We start from the raw sequence: 18,172 nt of genomic DNA on the forward strand, positions 1-18,172 counted from the left end.
AAACCATCTGTAAACAAGGCCTCTGGTTATATTTCCTACTGCAAAGGACCACAGAGAATTCACCTCAAGGATACAGATTTTGGTAAAATATAAGCAAACTGGATGGTGAACATTGGCTCCTACTTATTCCTCTTGCATGAGGTGCCATTGGCACAAGTTCCACTGAAGGAAATTCCCTGTGGCCTGAGTTTGGCCCAGGGTATGGCAATCACAATTTGTGGGGGACAGACACCTCCAGGGACCTGGTATCTCATGTTAGGGTACTGCAGGGAAAATATAAAGTTACATAAGAAACAAAGTTTTAGTTTTCCCCATTGAAAACTGACAGCAGGCCTTCACCCATCCCTTTGCTTTAGAGGGTTAACTTTGCAAAACGTGTCAGTTCTTTCTCTGCTTCTTTATATGTGTGGAAATCATTTAATTTTAGTTTTTTATTTTTTAAATTTTAAAATCTTTAATTCTTACATGCATTCCCAAACATGAACCCCCTCCCACCTCCCTCCCCATAACAACTTTCTGGGTCATCCCCATGCACCAGCCCCAAGCATGCTGCATCCTGCGTCAGACATAGACTGGCGATTCAATTCACATGATAGTATACATGTTAGAATGTCATTCTCCCAAATCATCCCACCCTCTCCCTCTCCCTCTGAGTCCAAAAGTCCGTTATACACATCTGTGTCTCTTTCCCTGTCTTGCATACAGGGTCGTCATTGCCATCTTCCTAAATTCCATATATATGTGTTAGTAAAGCTCAATAAGCTTCTTGCCAATTTGAACGCTCCTTTAAGGACCTGGCTGGAAAATCCTTGCAAAGGGGGAGAGCTAGGTAAGGAAAGAAAAACTTAAGCAGTTGAAACCAGAAACTGCTAGACCTTCTGGACACTCAGAGAAAGAAATGACCATCAAAGCAGTGCACAAGAGTCAATAAAAGTGCAGGAGAAGATCATAAAAAGGTTTGGCAAGGCAGCATCTTAGGAGGATTACAGCATCCGCAGAAGCAGGAGATGTTCCTTCTCAGAACTTCCTCAGGTTATGTTATTATGCAACAGTATAAAACATTATAAAGAAAATTAAGCATTGCACAGAATGAGCAGTGGTAGCAAAATCATCTCCTGGCAGAGAGGCCCACAGTTCACTAGGAAAATGAAACGTGAAGACCTGATCCCAGTATTCATGCCTGAATGTCAGTACAGGTCCACATTCATTCACTTCACAGCTATCCATGTGCTTTACTATCTTCTATATCACAGTATGGCCACCCAATGGTAGCAAGAGGGAACAGGGTTACGAGACAGGAGACAGAGCCCTGAACCCACAATGTCTATCACTTGTTTCACACCAAAGGTCCTTGTACTCACCACTGTCAGTCTTTCCTTAAACTCTCAGAAGCTCCTCCTCATACCCCTGCTGGGCTCAAATTTACCTATCAAGAGGAAGCCTTAAATGGGGGAACCACTGGACACTTTTCCTCCCCAAACGGAGCTCCTCTTTCCTCTCATCCTTCCTGTAGCGCAACATCACAAAAAATGCATAACTGCCACTCCACTGCTGTACTAAAAACAATTTCTTCCTAGAGAGTGCAGTGGGTTCCCCTGAGGCAATGTCATCCTCACCAACAGGAAGACCCAAATGGAAGAGAAGCCACCACCAAGCAGAAAGGCTTTCTAGCAGATACACAAATGGAGAGACAGCTACAGCCTGGGGGTGCACCCCTCTCCAGCAAGAGGAAAACAAGGTCTTCATCCTCCAGTCCTCACAAACGACTCAGTCATTTCCTGGTCACCCAGGCTCATCAGCACATGCTGCCAAGGAAACAAACGGCCAGAATTAAGGACGGCTCATTGACAAGACCAACTTGACCTCATTTCTCCAACCAATGTGCATAGTGTGCTCAGCGGAAGAGTGCCGAAAGAGATCACAGAAAGTTCAAACCACATACCCACACATAGAGCTCAGATACCTCATGATTCACAGTATGGCCTTGCTCTGCACAATGGCACAGACTTTTGACAACAGGTGACTCTCTTCTGCCCCAGAGCCTACATTACCCATGGCGTTTGTGGCACAGAAGTCTGATTCAGACCAGAGGTACCTTACCATCCAAACAGAATATTTTCCATAACCCCTGCATTCATCGATTGAGCTTGATACAGATAACTTAGATTGAAGACATTACCATTGCCACCGGAGAGAAAACAATCATCGAATACATGCCTCAGAAGGCTACCTGACAAGTCAGGCCTAGGGATCAACACCTGGAATAGCACAGAGGAGCCAGGTCACATCTGACCTATACTGAGTAGTGTCACTTTCTCTTGCTCGAGCGCGAGTTCTCGGCGGCCGGGCTGGCCCGAGGGCGCCTGCGCGCTGAGGCGGAGGGCGCCTGCGCGCTGAGGCGGGGCGCGCCGCCCAGCAGGCCGGCTGCAGCTGGCGCTAGGGGCGGGGCAGACGCGGCGGTTTAGCTGGAACGCAGGACGGCGGGGCCTCGGCGGCAGAAGATGGCGGAGCCCGGGAAGAAGTACTGCGTGTACTGCCTGGCCGAGGTGAGCCCGCTTCGCTTTCGCTGCACCGAGTGCCGGGACATCGAGCTGTGCCCCGAGTGCTTCTCCGCTGGCGCCGAGATCGGCCACCACCGCCGCTACCACGGCTACCAGCTGGTGGACGGCGGGCGCTTCACGCTCTGGGGGCCCGAGGCCGAGGGCGGCTGGACCTACCGCGAGGAGCAGCTGCTGCTGGATGCCATCGAGCAGTTCGGCTTTGGGAACTGGGAGGACATGGCAGCTCACGTCGGCGCTTCCCGGACCCCCCAGGAAGTGAAGGAGCATTACCTAATCATGTACATCCACGGAAACCTAGGGAAGGCCTGCATCCCCGATACCATCCCCAACCGGGTGACCGACCACACCTGCCCCAGTGGGGGCCCCCTCTCTCCCAGCCTCACCACCCCTTTGCCTCCCCTAGACATCTCGGTGGCCGAGCAGCAGCAGCTGGGCTACATGCCGCTGCGAGACGACTATGACATTGAGTATGACCAGGACGCCGAGAGGCTCATCAGCGGGCTCTCGGTCAACTATGACGACGAGGACTTGGAGATTGAGCTAAAGCGCGCGCACGTGGACATGTACGTGCGCAAGCTCCGCGAGCGGCAGCGGCGCAAGAACATCGCGAAGGACTACAACCTGGTACCCGCCTTCCTAGGCAAGGACAAGAAGAAGGAGCGGGCGGCGCGGCGCAAGGTCACCAAGGAGGAGAAGGAGCTGCGGCTGAAGCTGCGGCCGCTTTACCAGCTCATGTCGTGCAAGGAGTTCGACGACCTGTTCGAGACAATGTACAAGGAGAAGATGCTGCGCGCCAAGATCCGCGAGCTGCAGCGCTACCGGAACAACGGCATCAGCAAGATGCAGGAGTCGGCGGAGTACGAGGTGGCCCGGGACAAGCGCGAGAAGCGCAAGGAGAACAAGGCGGTGGCGGCGGCGGCGGTGGCAGTGGCGGCGGCGGGGGGCGGCAAGGAGGACGGCCGGGGCGGCAGGGAGGACGGCCGGGACGGCGAGTTCGCGGCCATCGAGCACCTGCCGGGCTTCGAGCTCCTGTCGGACCGCGAGAAGGTGCTGTGCAGCTCGCTGAACCTGAGCCCCGCGCGCTACGTGACGGTGAAGACCATCTTCATCAAGGACCACCTGCAGAAGCGCCAGGGCATCCCCTCCAAGAGCCGCCTGCCCAGCTACCTGGACAAAGTCCTCATGAAGAGGATCCTGAACTTCCTCACCGAGAGCGGGTGGATATCCAGGGGCGCCTCCTGAAGCCCGCTGCCCAGAGCGCCTGGGACGTACTGACGGTCAGACGGACAGACGAATATATGGCTTGATGGTCGCCAAGAGCCGCACGGACAGCGACGGGGGGCGGTGGGGGGGGGAGCTTTGTGAGCCAAAACGAAACGGGTTGGGCGGGAGGGGGAGAGGAAACGCTTTTCCGCCCCCGCCCCCGCATTGTTGCTCTTTTTTAAAAAAAATAAATGGAGTTCTTTTTTTTCCGGTATCAGTTCTTTTTACGATCCTCTGAAGAAACAATAGCAACAGTCTGATCAAGGGGAAGACAAAACCTGTGTATATTTTAACTGAATCTCTAAACCTAGTACTTTAAGATGACGATTTGCCTTAAAGTGTTCAGTGTGGAGCATATGATGATGAGATCAGGAAATTGCCTTTTTTTGTTGATGCTTCCCAGTGGTACAGAACCGTGAGATGGGCGGAGAGGAGCCCTTCCCTCGCAGCCACCTGCCTCACCCGCCGTGACCTGAGCTCTACCGCGGCTGCCCTCGGTGTCGGGCAGGTGGCACTTTAGGCGGAGGGCGCCAGGCCGGGCAGGAGAAGATGCCAGGGACGGGCATATGTAGAGACTCGCCGGGAGGAATCTGGTGTTGAACAGCTTGGCCAAACTGAGCTTCCCCACGACGGCTAGAGGGGACACGGTCTGCAGCGAGCAGAGGCGGAGACGGTGCTACGTCCTTCCAGGGGTTCTCAGCCGCGGTTCCTGGAGCAGCAGCGCAGCGTCCCAGGGGAACCCGCTGGCCCTTCAGGGACTTGGGCCCGCCCAGGCCTCGGACGCGTGGGGCGGGGCCTCACAGGTCACTGGGGCGTGCTGAAGTCTGAGAACTGCGGGCTTTAGTCGCTCTGGTGTCACCGATTTTCTATATCAGATTCTTAGTTTGGTGGGGTTTTAAATTTAAGTCTTATTTTTATATAAATGATTGCCAGACTTTAAGCTTGAGAAACAAAAGCTCCCTGTAAAATGTGTGTGGCCCTGGCCAAGAGCTGTCAAACAAGAAGTTCTGTGCTTAAGCAAGTTTTCAATGTGTGTGTCTCTTCTCGATGGTAGGAAGAATTTATTTAGGCTTGACTGTTTTTAAACACCATAATAAATGTACAATTTATGTTAAAAGTGTGAACCCTTTGTTACAAGGGAAAAGTAATTTTATGATTGGTTGCCTCTTGCCCCATCAACTCCAGCTATTACTGTCGCATTAGCCCCATCCCCTGCTGTTTGCTCAGAGCCTTTAAATTTCTATATTTAATTCTTAATGATAAATGAGTCACCATAATCCCATGGAATTAGGTCTTTTCAAAACTGAAACTCTCTCAAGTCACAGAATATAATCAGCTGTTCAGAATGATGCTCTGGATGGCCAGCATCCTGAGAAAGTATTCAGACTGAAACTCTGCCTACCGACTCTTTTTTCCCCTTTTACACGTTAAACAGGTTGAGAACCAAAAAAAAAAAAAAAAATACAAAAAAGAGTGCGAGTTCTTGAGACTGCTGCCAACTGGAAAAATACCCTTTTCGAATGCTCTGCCTTGTGACTGCTTCCTAAGATGCTAATAGTCAGCAGAAGAACCCATGAAACAATTCACTGAGGCCTTCCCCACAGCCCCTCCAACAAAGAGAATCAGGAAGACTGTGATGTGATGGGCAGCCAGCACAAGCCTGTGTGGAAAGGAAAGAACGGGCCACAGTTATGGTTAAGTTTCACAACTCTTTTTCACTAGCAAATGAGCCAGTCTTGGACACCATCATGTCTCTCGGTTAAGGAACACTACTTAGGAGAAAGCTTTCTCTTAGTATTATATGTTTCAGTTTGTCACCACATGAGGAATCCACAATGACACCCATCATCCAAGGATTTAATGTAATTTAACTTACTACAGGTGTAAACCAAAAGAGGATGAATTTCAATGTGCTGGAAAAGGCCACACACTCTAGTTTCCCATCAAAAGGAATGTGCAATTTGAATGTGGGTATGTGAAATTCAGGTTCTGTGATGCCAGCTTCTGACTGAATCTTGTATTATTAATAAAGCAGTTATAAATAAAGTTATAAATAAAGTAGTTATCTACTGAGACTGAAGGTTAAAAGGCTCTCAGAGTGTGTGTGCTCAGTCATGTTCAACTCTTAACAACCCCATGGACTGTAGCCTGCCAGGCTTCTCTTTAAATGGGGTTTTCCAGGCAAGAATATTGGAGTGGGTTGCCATTTCCTCCAAGGAGTCTCCCCAGCCCAGGGATTGAACCCAGGTCTCCTGCATCCCCTGCATTGACAGGCAGATTCTTTACCATTCAGTTCAGTTCAATTCAGTTCAATTGCTCAGTCGTTTCCGACTCTTTGCAACCCCATGAATTGCAGCACGCCAGGCCTCCCTGTCCAACACCAACTCCTGGAGTTCACTCAAACTCATGTCCATCAAGCCGGTGATGCCATCCAGCCATCTCATTCTCTGTCATCCCCTTCTCCTGGCCCCAGTCCCTCCCAGCATCAGAGTCTTTTCCAATGAGTCAACTCTTCGCATGAGGTGGCCAAACTACTGGAGTTTCAGCTTTAGCATCAGTCCTTCGAATGAACACCAGGACTGATCTCCTTTAGGATGGACTGGTTGGATCTCCTTGCAGTCCAAGGGACTCTCAAGAGTCTTCTCCAACACCACAGGTCAAAAGCATCAATTCTTCGGCACTCAGCTTTCTTCACAGTCCAACTCTCACATCCATACATGACCACTGGAAAAACCATAGCCTTGAATAGACGAACCTTAGTTGGCAAAGTAATGTCTCTGCTTTTAAATATGCTATCTTGGTTGGTCATAACTTTCCTTCCCAGGAGTGTCTTTTAACTTCGTGGCTGCAATCACCATCTGCAGTGATTTTGGAGTCCAAAAAATAAAGTCTGACACTGTTTCTAGTGTTTCCCCATCTATTTCCCATGAAGTGATGGGACCAGATGCCATGATCTTCGTTTTCTGAATGTTGAGCTTTAAGCCAACTTTTTCACTCTCCTCTTTCACATTCATCAAGAAGCTCTTTAGTTCTTCTTCACTTTCTGCCATAAGGGTGGTGTCATCTGCATATCTGAGGTTATTGATATTTCTCCTGGCAGTCTTGATTCCAGCTTGTACTTCTTCCAGCCCAGCGTTTCTCATGATGTACTCGGCATAGAAGTTAAATTAGCAGGGTGACAATATACAGCCTTGACGTACTCCTTTTCCTATTTGGAACCAGTCTGTTGTTCCATGTCCATTTCTAACTGTTGCTTCCTGACCTGCATATAGGTTTCTCAAGAAGCAGGTCAGGTCGTCTGGTATTCCCATCTCTTTCAGAATTTTCCACGGTTTATTGTGACCCACACAGTCAAAAGCTTTGGCTAGTCAATAAAACAGAAATAGATGTTTTTCTGGAACTCTCTTCCTTTTTTGATGATCCAGCGGATGTTGGCAATTTGATCTCTGGTTCCTCTGCTTTTTCTAAAACCAGCTTGAACATCTGGAAGTTCACGGTTCATGTATTGCTGAAGCCTGGCTTGAGAATTTTGAGCATTACTTTACTAGTGTGTAAGATGAGTACAATTGTGCAGAAGTTTGAGCATTCTTTGGCATTGCCTTTCTTTGGGATTGGAATGAAAACTGAGCTTTTCCAATCCTGTGGGCACTGCTGAGTTTTCCAAATTTGCTGGCATATTGAGTGCAGCACTTTCACAGCATCATCTTTCAGGATTTGAAATAGCTCCACTGGAATTCCATCACCTCCACTAGCTCCACTAGCTTTGTTCATAGTGATGCTTTCTAAGGCGCATGTCTGGCTCTAGGTGAGTGATCACACCATCGTGATTATCTTGGTCATGAAGATCTTTTTTGTAAAGTTCTTCCGTGTATTCTTGCCACCTCTTCTTAATATCTTCTGCTTTTGTTAGGTCCATACCATTTCTGTCCTTTATCGAGCCCATCTTTGCATGAAATGTTCCCTTGGTATCTCTAATTTTCTTGAAGAGATAGATCTCTAGTCTTTCCCATTCTGTTGTTTTCTTCTATTTCTTTGCATTGATTGCTGAGGAAGGCTTTCTTATCTCTCCTTGCTATTCTTTGGAACTCTGAATTTAGATGCTTATATCTTTCCTTTTCTCCTTTGCTTTTCTCTTCTCTTCTTTTCACAGCAGCTATCTGTAAGGCCTCCCCAGACAGCCATTTTGCTTTTTTGCATTTCTTTACCATTACACCACCTTAAAAGCACCTTATTAATGATGTTATTAGCTAAATCAGGGGAAATTGAGTAATAGTCTAAAAACTTAAAGTTAGATCAGGTTGCTTTTTTAAATCTCTTGCAATTTTAAATGTACTTAGCCTACACAATTTTTTTCTAAAATAGAGCATATTTTAAAGAAAATATTTTTATATGAATTTGTACTTCAGTATAAACAGTATTTGGCAAAGAGTGGTTTTCGTATGTATGGCCCTTTGAAAAGGTATCAGAATGGTTTGTATGTTGTAACTTTCTCTACAGAGAAGTAAATTAAGTGTGTGGTATGTGTAAATATAAATATATTACATCTGGATTTATACACCAAATATGTAAAACCAAAATATACCAAATTTTGGAATGCAGCCTATACATTTTGAAAATATGTTTCATGACATCAGTTAAATACTTGGAGTCTGGTACTTGAGAAATTATGTGTAGATTTTTGTAAGTAGTTATTTTATTCAAACAGGAATAAATGTATGTTATTTTGTTGTATTTCTTAATTTAAATAAAATATTTAATATGCTATTTTTTAAAAAGGCTATTTGAGAATATTTTAAATAGTGGAGGGTGTCAAGCTCAAAGATGATAGTAAGAGAGAGCTGAGAGACTTTCAGACTCAGACACTGGAGGCAGTTTGTGGATGAAACACGAGGTATGGTCTCAGTAATGTCTGCAAGCAAAGACATGGCCATGAATTACTGGAAGCGTGAAAATTTCAGGGAGAATTCACTCCTGACTTGACTATTACTTCCACTATACTCCCAGGATCCTTATCACACATGGAACTGGTCTGGGATACCACCATTGACCACAACCCACTTGGTCCACTGGTCCCATTTTACCCTTTTTAATATAAGTGCTTTCAATTAACTTCAGATCCATATTATCATACTAGGAAAAAAGGCACCCAAGCAGCACACATTCCAAATTCATGAGGTTTATTTTCAACAGGTCAATCCAGTTCACCTCACTGCTGCCAGCTACTGCAAGAGTTTCCAATGAGAATAAAAAGAGAGATCAACCCTTTGATGGTAAACTGTCAAAATCTGGTGATCTTGAAAACAGACATTCTAATAGTCAATGTGTCTGCAACAGAGGCACCCACAATGAACAGAGGAACATGGTTAAGGACTGGAGAAAGACCACTGTCTTGTTTAATGAACTGATTCCATTAACAGTTTCTACCACAGAATTAGCAAGCCCTGTCTAGGGAGAGACCTTGACATTGTTCTTTTAGACACCCAGGAAAGGCATTTCGATGCCATCTTCAATTATGGTTCAGGTGACAGGGAAAAAGTCCTACCCTCTGCCCAGCACATTTGGCCGCACATAACAAGCTTGCTCTTAGTTTTCTAGTCAGTCAGGTCAGTTGGTTCCAGATCCACTCTTCACTTGACAGCCCCCTAGGCTGACCAGTACTGGACTTTTCCATCATAGGTCCTAAAGCAGATCTGCAAGAAGATTGCCTGATGGTAGACAGACTAGCACAACTGCAGGAAAATTATGTAACTTGGAACTGCATAAACTTGGGGGCCTGCGGCCAAAACCCCATTTCCCTTATGTAGTGAAGCTCCTCAGAACACAGCCCAGGAAACCCATGATACTGCCTATGCCCATTGGGCTAGGCCAAATGTTATGAAAGGTAACATAAGACAGATACTGATCTTCAGAGGTATGGCTGCCCTTCAAAATGAACCAATGGTTGATCCTGTCTTAAACAAACATCACACAGTAATTATGTAACATTACAGTGAAAGGCTATGACATTTATTTGAAGAAGAGCCATCTCAGGGAACAACTTTTTCTCTCTTTTTTCAGAGCTTTGGCCAGTAGACAAGTTAACGCCAGTCACTGTTGGTAAAAAAGAAAGGGTTAAAAAGCCAATGGGGACAATTTTTTTCCTTATTTCTGCAAAGGAGATAAAGAAAAACGTTTACGGAAATCTTATGAAACAGCCCAAGACCTGTATTCAACTGGGCTAAATGATATCCAGTGTGTAATTTTTCAGCAAAACAAAATTCTAAATTTTGTACCCAGAGGACATAGTCAGATGAAATGCATTCTGTGTCATAACACATCAAAGCAAAATCACATGACTACATTCTGCATTTAAAAATCAAGACCATTCCCCAATATTTATTCTCAAGGAGGTTTATGAAGAGGGAACAATACCAGAATATAAACAAAGTAACTCTATCAAGAAAGAAATTATAATGCAAAATAAAGCAAAATCAGAGGTGAAGTTCATTTCTTATAAATTGAAATTTGCACAAAACCATTAAAAAAAATTCTGGGGAGCCTCAGGTACAAACTTAATTGAATAAAGTGGGATGAACATGTAAAATTAAAATGTTAAAAGTGTCCAGTTTTGGCTGACAAGAGAAGCTCAAGCACATTCACTGAGACTGCAAACTCAAGCACCCAGCCAGTCCATTCAATTCAGAATATGCCCATTGAAAATACGTCTATTCGAAGAGTAGTTGTGAAATATGACCAAGATCACAATTAAGCAAAGTAAAACGATTGTAATGCCCTGAAAAGGCAGACACCATTATAATGTACAATAAAAGGAAAAGGAAAAAAAAAACACTGGGTGCTTGATTTCCTTCTGGGTTTGAAAGAAAGCAACAGCCCAAGAGACAGCTGTTTTCTTATTTGTAACCTGAGAACATCACCAAATCTTCTAAGGGCCATTTGTGCTTGAATACAACAATCTTAAACACACACAAAATGCAAAACAGCCTTCTAAGGTGACTGAAGACCATGTCCAGGGTCTGTGAATGAGCCACGAGCCAATCAAGCCATCTGTTTACTCACTTTTCACATTAAAATTCTCAGGATTTGTGTTCTGTTCTAAGGCAACACGTGAAGAAGAGCATTCCGAAAGTTAAGGAACAAATGATATTAAACTTAAAGCCATGTTGTTAAATAAAACACAAAACACCAAGGCAGCAAAGGGCTGTCAGCTAACATAACACTGCACACGCTCACTCAGAGACTTACTTTCTCGTTTCACGTGGAAAATAACAAAAACACCCTCAATGGTTAAGGTCACAAAATGGCCAACATCAACATTTGAACCAACCCGGCAATGATATATCCATCCCAAATTTGCAGCAACACAAGGCAGAATCAGCTCCATGGAGACCAAAGGTCACCCAACTGTCCGGGACTCCCACACCACCCAGACACCTACACCCACCCTTTCCTCACAGTAAGCCACAAACACTACAAAACAATAAGACCATGAATGGGAAGAGGGTATCCAAGACCCACAATTAAACTAAGAAAATCTTCTCCAAGTTTCATCAGGCTGTTACAATAATGCCAAATACCAAACCCGGAAGTGACTGACAGACCTCTGCCATCCACCCAGAAGCCGACCGAAACGTCTGTCAAGGTGTCCATTACGACACACCATCTAGCGGACTCTCCAAATCACACTGCAGACAGCCAAATACGAATAAAGTAAATAAAACGTACACTTTTGAGATATCGGGAAGGGAAGCCACCACGTCAAATCCTAACTGAGAACGATGGATAGAAACCCCAAAGGACAATCCGGAAAGTCAGGAGCTCAGTATGGCGCTTATCTACACACTAAGGCTTCTTCAGCCATGTTTCTACGGCCCACCTCCCAATGTTCTCATTGGTGGGCCTCCAATAATTGATGGGGAGGTTGGCCATTCCCCTCACTTAGGTCTTCTGGTGGGAAATTGTCCGTTTCTCATGGACCAGCAGAAGTGATGAAATCTCTGCTCCTAGTCCTCTGCCTTTCTATATGTGTGTCCATCCCTCAGTGCCTAGCTCTACTTCTTGGCTCTTTATCCAGATCTTTTTCTTTGTTTCTTGTCATCTTAGACTTTGGAAAGCGTGTGCTTTCAGTTTACGCAGGCCTAGGACAATTATCTCCCTTTCCAGGAAGCCATCCAATATTTACTCCTTCCAGGCATACTGTGAGATCTTCATATTAGTTATGGACATGGAGATATACCAGAGCAGAGATCCAGGGGAATTGTTTATGAACTCTGGGATCAGATAGTAGTGGGCTGGGCACAGTGTGAAGGAACCAAGGTTTGCACTTGGAAATTTGGCAAGTCAGTTCAAGTTGCAGACATTTTGGGAAGACCAGGAACACTGACAACAAGCTAACTCATAGAAACCTCCTAGGATTGGTACCACCTGTCTCAAGACTTTCATATCGTTTCCTGCTTTTCTGTCTGTGAAAATGTCATCCTCCCTACAATGCCCAGGCAAAAATCACTTCCCTACCCCTTTTCCTGAATTCATGTTCTCAGCCCAACCACAAGAAGCGTTATTTATCCTGTTGCTATAGGAAGAAATATATGAGGAATTCATATCTCTGCTACAAAGGTGGGACTGGAAGCCCACTGCTTCCCCTGAAGGCCTCCTGAGAGATTTCGGAACCTGCCCTCCATGTGTGGGTTGTATAAACAAGAAGGTGCAGCTCCCCTAGGCTTGACTACCTTGAGTGTTTAACTCATCTACCCTCTACAGGGTGTGTGGACCACATAAACCCTGGGTACCTTAACTGGACTGCATGCTCATAAGTTGCACAGGGCTCCTAGGAAAGAGCTCCTAGGAAACGGCACTGTCCTTCCCATGGGAAAGATCATTTAGGAGGATGTTTGAGACCTCATGGTATGAACAGTGTTATGCAGCAGTCCATGATGTTGGCCTACTCACTATGATGGCTAATTTTATCTGCCAACTTGGCTGGTCATGGAACGTCCAAATTAAACACTATTTCTGACTGTACCTGTGAGGGTGTTTCTGGATGAGATGAGCATTTCAACTGGTGACTTAGCAAAATGGAAGGCCTTCTCCAGTGTGGGTGGGCATCATCCAATCCTGTTGAGGGCCAAAATGGAACAAAAGGCAGAGAAAGGAAGAATTCTTCCCCTTTTTCCAAACTCATTGCTTGAGATAGAACATTTCTCATTTTCCCATTCCCTTCAACTAGGATCCACACCACCAGACCCCCTGGTTCACAGGCCTACAGACTGGGACTAAATTGTATCACTGGCTTTCCTGACTTTACAGAAGATTGTAGAATTTCCAAGTCTCCATAAATAGGGAATTAAATGCCTCAAGATAAAACTTTTTCATATATGTGTGTGTGTGTGTGTGTGTGTGTGTGTGTGTGTGTGTGTGTGTATATATATATATATATATATATATATATATATATATATATATACTTATAACTAGAAATACCTATACACAAACACACACACACACGATGGTGTGATCACTCACCTAGAGCCAGACATCCTGGAATGTGAAGTCAAGTGGGCCTTAGGAAGCATCACTATGAACAAAGCTAGTGGAGGTGATGGAATTCCGGTTGAGCTATTTCAAATACTGAAAGATGATGCTGTGAAACTGCTGCACTCGATATGTCAGCAACTTTGGAAAACTCAGCAGTGGCTACAGGACTGGAAAAGCTCAGTTTTCATTCCAATCCCAAAGAAAGGCAATGTCAAAGAATGCTCAAACGACCGCACAATGGCACTTGTCTCACACTCTAGTAAAGTGATGCTTAAAATTCTCCAAGCCAGGCTTCAGCAATACGTTAACTGCGAACTTCCAGATGTTCAAGCTGGTTTTGAAAAGGCAGAGGAACTGAAGATCAAATTGCCAACATCCGCTGGATCATCGAAAAAGCAAGAGAGTTCCAGAAAATCTATTTCTGCTTTATTGACTATACCAAAGCCTTTGACTGTGTGCATCACAATAAACTGTGGAAAATTCTGAAAGAGATGGGAATACCAGACCACCTGACCTGCCTCTTGAGAAACCTATATGCAGGTGAGGAAGCAACAGTTAGAACTGGACATGGAACAACAGACTGGTTCCAAATAGGAAAAGGAGTACATCAAGGCTGTATATTGTCACCCTGCTTATTTAACTTACATGCAGAGTACATCATGAGAAACACTGGGCTGGAAGAAGCACAAGCTGGAATCAAGATTGCTGGGAGACATATCAATAACCTCAGATATGCAGATGACACCACCCTTATGGCAGAAAGTGAAGAGGAACTAAAAGGCCTCTTGAAGAAAGTGAAAAAGGAGACTGAAAAAGTTGGCTTAAAGCTCAACATTCAGAAAACTAGGATCATGGAATCCGGTCCCATCACTTCATGGCAAATGGATGGGGAAACAGTGGGTGGGGAAAATTTTCTGGGCTCTAAAATCACTGCAGATGGTGATTGCAGCCATGAAATTAAAAGACATTTACTCCTTGGAAGGAAAGTTGTGACCAACCTAGACATTATATTAAAAACCAGAGACTTGACTTTACCAACAAAGGTCTGTCTAGTCAAGGCTATGGTTGGACTATAAAGAAAGCTGAGCACAGAAAAATTGATGCTTTTTTACAATATAGATTTATTTATTTTAATTGGAGGCTAATTACAGTATTGTATGGGTTTTGCCATACATCATCATGAATCTGCCACGGGTGTACAGGTGTTCCCCATCTTGAATCCCTTTCCCACCTCCTTCCCCATTGCATCCCTCTGGGTCATCCCAGTGCACCAGCCCCAAGCATCCTGTATCATGCATCAAACCTGGACTGGCGATTCATTTCACATATGATATTATACATGTTTCAATGCCATTCTCCAAAATCATCCCACCCTCGCCCTCTCCCACAGAGTCCAAAAGACTGTTCTATACATCTGTGTCTCTTTTGCTGTCTCGCATACAGGGTTATCATTACCATCTTTCTAGATTCCATATATATGTGTTAGTATACTGTATTGGTGTTTTTCTTTCTGGCTTACTTCACTCTGTATAATAGGCTCCAGTTTTATCCACCTCATTAGAACTGATTCAAATGTATTCTTTTTAATGGCTGAGTAATACTCCATTGTGTATATGTACCACAGCTTTCCTATCCATTCGTCTGCTGATGGACATCTAGATTGCTTCCATGTCCTGTCTATTAAAAACAGTGCTGCGATGAACATTGGGGTACACATGTCTCTTTCATTTCTTGTTTCCTTGGTGTGTATGCCCAGCAGTGGGATTGCTGGGTCATAAGGCAGTTCTATCTCCAGTTTTTTAAGGAATCTCCACACTGTTCTCCATTGTGGCTGTACTAGTTTGCATTCCCACCAACAGTGTAAGAGGGTTCCCTTTTCTCCACACCCTCTCCAGCATTTATTGCTTGTAGACTTTTGGATAGCAGCCATTCTGACTGGCATGAAATGGTACCTCATTGTGGTTTCATTTGCATTTCTCTGATAATGAGTGATGTTGAGCATCTCTTCATGTGTTTGTTAGCCATCTGTATGCCTTCTTTGGAGAACTGTCTGTTCAGTTCTTTGGCCCACTTTTTCATTGGGTCATTTATTTTTCTGGAATTGAGCTGCCAGGAGTTGCTTGTATATTTTTGAGATTAATTCTCAGTTGCTTCATTTGTTTTATTTTCTCCCATTCTGAAGGCTGTCTTCTCACCTTGCTTAGAGTTTCCTTTTTTTGTGTGGAAGCTTTTAATTTTAATTAGGTCCCATTTGTTTATTTTTGCTTTTATTTCCAATATTCTGGGAGGTTGGTCATAGAGGATCCTGCTGTGATATATGTTGGAGAGTGTTTTGCCTATGTTCTCCTCTAGGAGTTTTATAGTTTCTGATCTTAGGCTTAGATCTTTCATCCATTTTGAGTTTATTTTTGTGTATGGTGTTAGAAAGTGTTCTAGTTTCATTCTTTTACAAGTGGTTAACTAGTTTTCCCAGCACCACTTGTGAAAGAGATTGTCTTTTCTCCATTGTATATTCTTGCCTCCTTTGTCAAAGATAAGGTGTCCATAGGTGCGTGGATTTATCTCTGGGCTTTCTATTTTGTTCCATTGATCTATATTTCTGTCTTTGTGCCACTACTATACTGTCTTGATGACTGTGGCTTTGTAGTAGAGCTTGAAGTCAGGCAGGTTGATCCCTCCAGTTCCATTCTTTCTCAAGATTGCTTTGGCTATTCGAGTTTTTTGTATTTCCATACAAATTGTGAAATTATTTGTTCTAGCTCTGTGAAAAATACCGTTGGTAGCTTGATAAGGATTGCATTGAATCTATAGATTGCTTTGGGTAGTATATTTATTTTCAATATATTGATATTTCTCCATATATTAGTGTCCTCTTTGATTTCTTTCACCAGTGTTTTATAGTTTTCTATATATAGGTCTTTTGTTTCTTTGAGTAGATATATTCCTAAGTATTTTATTCTTTTCGTTGCAATGGTGAATGGAATTGTTTCCTTAATTTCTCTTTCCATTTTCTCATTATTAGTGTATAGGAATGCAAGGGACTTCTGTGTGTTGATTTTATATCCTGCAACTTTACTATATTCATTGATTAGCTCTAGTAATTTTCTGGTGGAGTCTTTAGGGTTTTCTATGTAGAGGATCATGTCATCTGCAAACAGTGAGAGTTTTACTTCTTCTTTTCCAATCTGGATTCCTTTTATTTCTTTTTCTGCTCTGATAGCTGTGGCCACAACTTTCAAAACTATGTTGAATAGTAGTGGTGAGAGTGGGCACCCTTGTCTTGTTCCTGACTTTAGGGGAAATGCTTTCAATTTTTCACCATTGAGCATAATGTTTGCTGTGGGTTTGTCATATATAGCTTTTGTTATGTTGAGGTATGTTCCTTCTATTCCTGCTTTCTGGAGAGTTTTTATAATAAATGGATGTTGAATTTTGTCAAAGGCTTTCTCTGCATCTATTGAGATAATCATATGGCTTTTATTTTTTGATTTGTTAATGTAGTATATTACATTGATTGATTTGCAGATATTGAAGAATCCTTGCATCCCTGGGATAAAGCCCACTTGGTCATGATGTTGTTGCTGGATTCTGATTGCTAGAATTTTGTTAAGGATTTTTGCATCTATGTTCATAGTGATATTGGCCTGTAGTTTTCTTTTTATGTGGCATCTTTGTCAGGTTTTGGTATTAAGGTGATGATGACCTCATAGAATGAGTTTGGAAGTTTACCTTCTGCAATTTTCTGGAAGAGTTTGAGTAGGATAGGTGTTAGCTCTTCTCTAAATTTTTGGTGGAATTCAGCTGTGAAGCTGTCTGGACCTGGACTTTTGTTTGCTGGAAGATTTCTGATTACAGTTTCAATATCCGTGCTTGTGATGGGTCTGTTAAGATGTTCTATTTCTTCCTGGTTCAGTTTTGGAAAGTTGTACTTTTCTAAGAATTTGTCCATTTCTTTCAAGTTGTCCATTTTATTGCCATATAATTGCTGATAGTAGTCTCTTATGATCCTTTGTATTTCTGTGTTGTCTGTTGTGATTTCTCCATTTTCATTTCTAATTTTATTGATTTGATTTTTCTCCCTTTGTTTCTTGATGACTCTGGCTAATGGTTGTCAATTTTATTTATCCTCTCAAAGAACCAGCTTTCGGCTTTGTTGATTTTTGCTATGCTCTCTTCAGTTTCTTTTGCATTTATTTCTGCCCTAATTTTTAAGATTTCTTTCCTTCTACTAACCCTGGGGTTCTTCATTTCTTCCTTTTCTAGTTGCTTTAGGTGTAGAGTTAGGTTATTTAGCTGTCTTTTTCTTGTTTCTTGAGGTATGCCTGTATTCCTATGAACCTTCCCCTTAGCACTGCTTTTATAGTGTCCCACAGATTTTGGGTTGTTGTGTTTTCATTTTCATTCATTTCTATGCATATTTTGATTTCTTTTTTGATTTCTTCTGTGATTTGTTGGTTATTCAGCAGCGTGTTGTTCAGCCTCCATATGTTAGAATTTATAATGGTTTTTCTCCTGTAATTGAGATCTAATCTTACTGCATTGTGGTCAGAAAAGATGCTTGGAATGATTTCAATTTTTTTTGAATTTACCAAGGCTAGATTTATGGCCCAGGATGTGATCTATCCTGGAGAAGGTTCCGTGTTCACTTGAGAAAAAGGTGAAATTCATTGTTTTGGGGCAAAATGTCCTATAGATATCAATTAGGTCTAACTGTTCCATTGTATCATTTAAAGTTTGTGTTTCTTTGTTAATTTTCTGTTTAGTTGATCTGTCCATAGGTGTGAGTGGGGTATTAAATCTCCTACTATTATTGTGTT

General features: G+C 43.4%; 1 protein-coding gene across 1 annotated transcript; it reads left to right on the forward strand.

Moving 5' to 3' along the window:
• The first annotated feature begins 2,377 nt into the window (after window positions 1-2,377).
• Window positions 2,378-8,599, forward strand: LOC114111465 (transcriptional adapter 2-beta-like). Its single transcript, XM_042241855.2, has one exon. The coding sequence runs from the start codon at window positions 2,502-2,504 to the stop codon at window positions 3,801-3,803; it is 1,302 nt and encodes a 433-aa protein (XP_042097789.1). The 5' UTR covers window positions 2,378-2,501; the 3' UTR covers window positions 3,804-8,599.
• Window positions 8,600-18,172: the final 9,573 nt, after the last annotated feature.

This window comes from Ovis aries, chromosome X (assembly GCF_016772045.2).
Source record: "Ovis aries strain OAR_USU_Benz2616 breed Rambouillet chromosome X, ARS-UI_Ramb_v3.0, whole genome shotgun sequence".
NCBI lineage: Eukaryota > Metazoa > Chordata > Mammalia > Artiodactyla > Bovidae > Ovis > Ovis aries.

Coding starts and splice junctions, on each gene's coding strand:
- LOC114111465 (XM_042241855.2), top strand. CDS start 2,502: ATGGCGGAGCCCGGGAAGAAGTACTGCGTGTACTGCCTGGCCGAGGTG.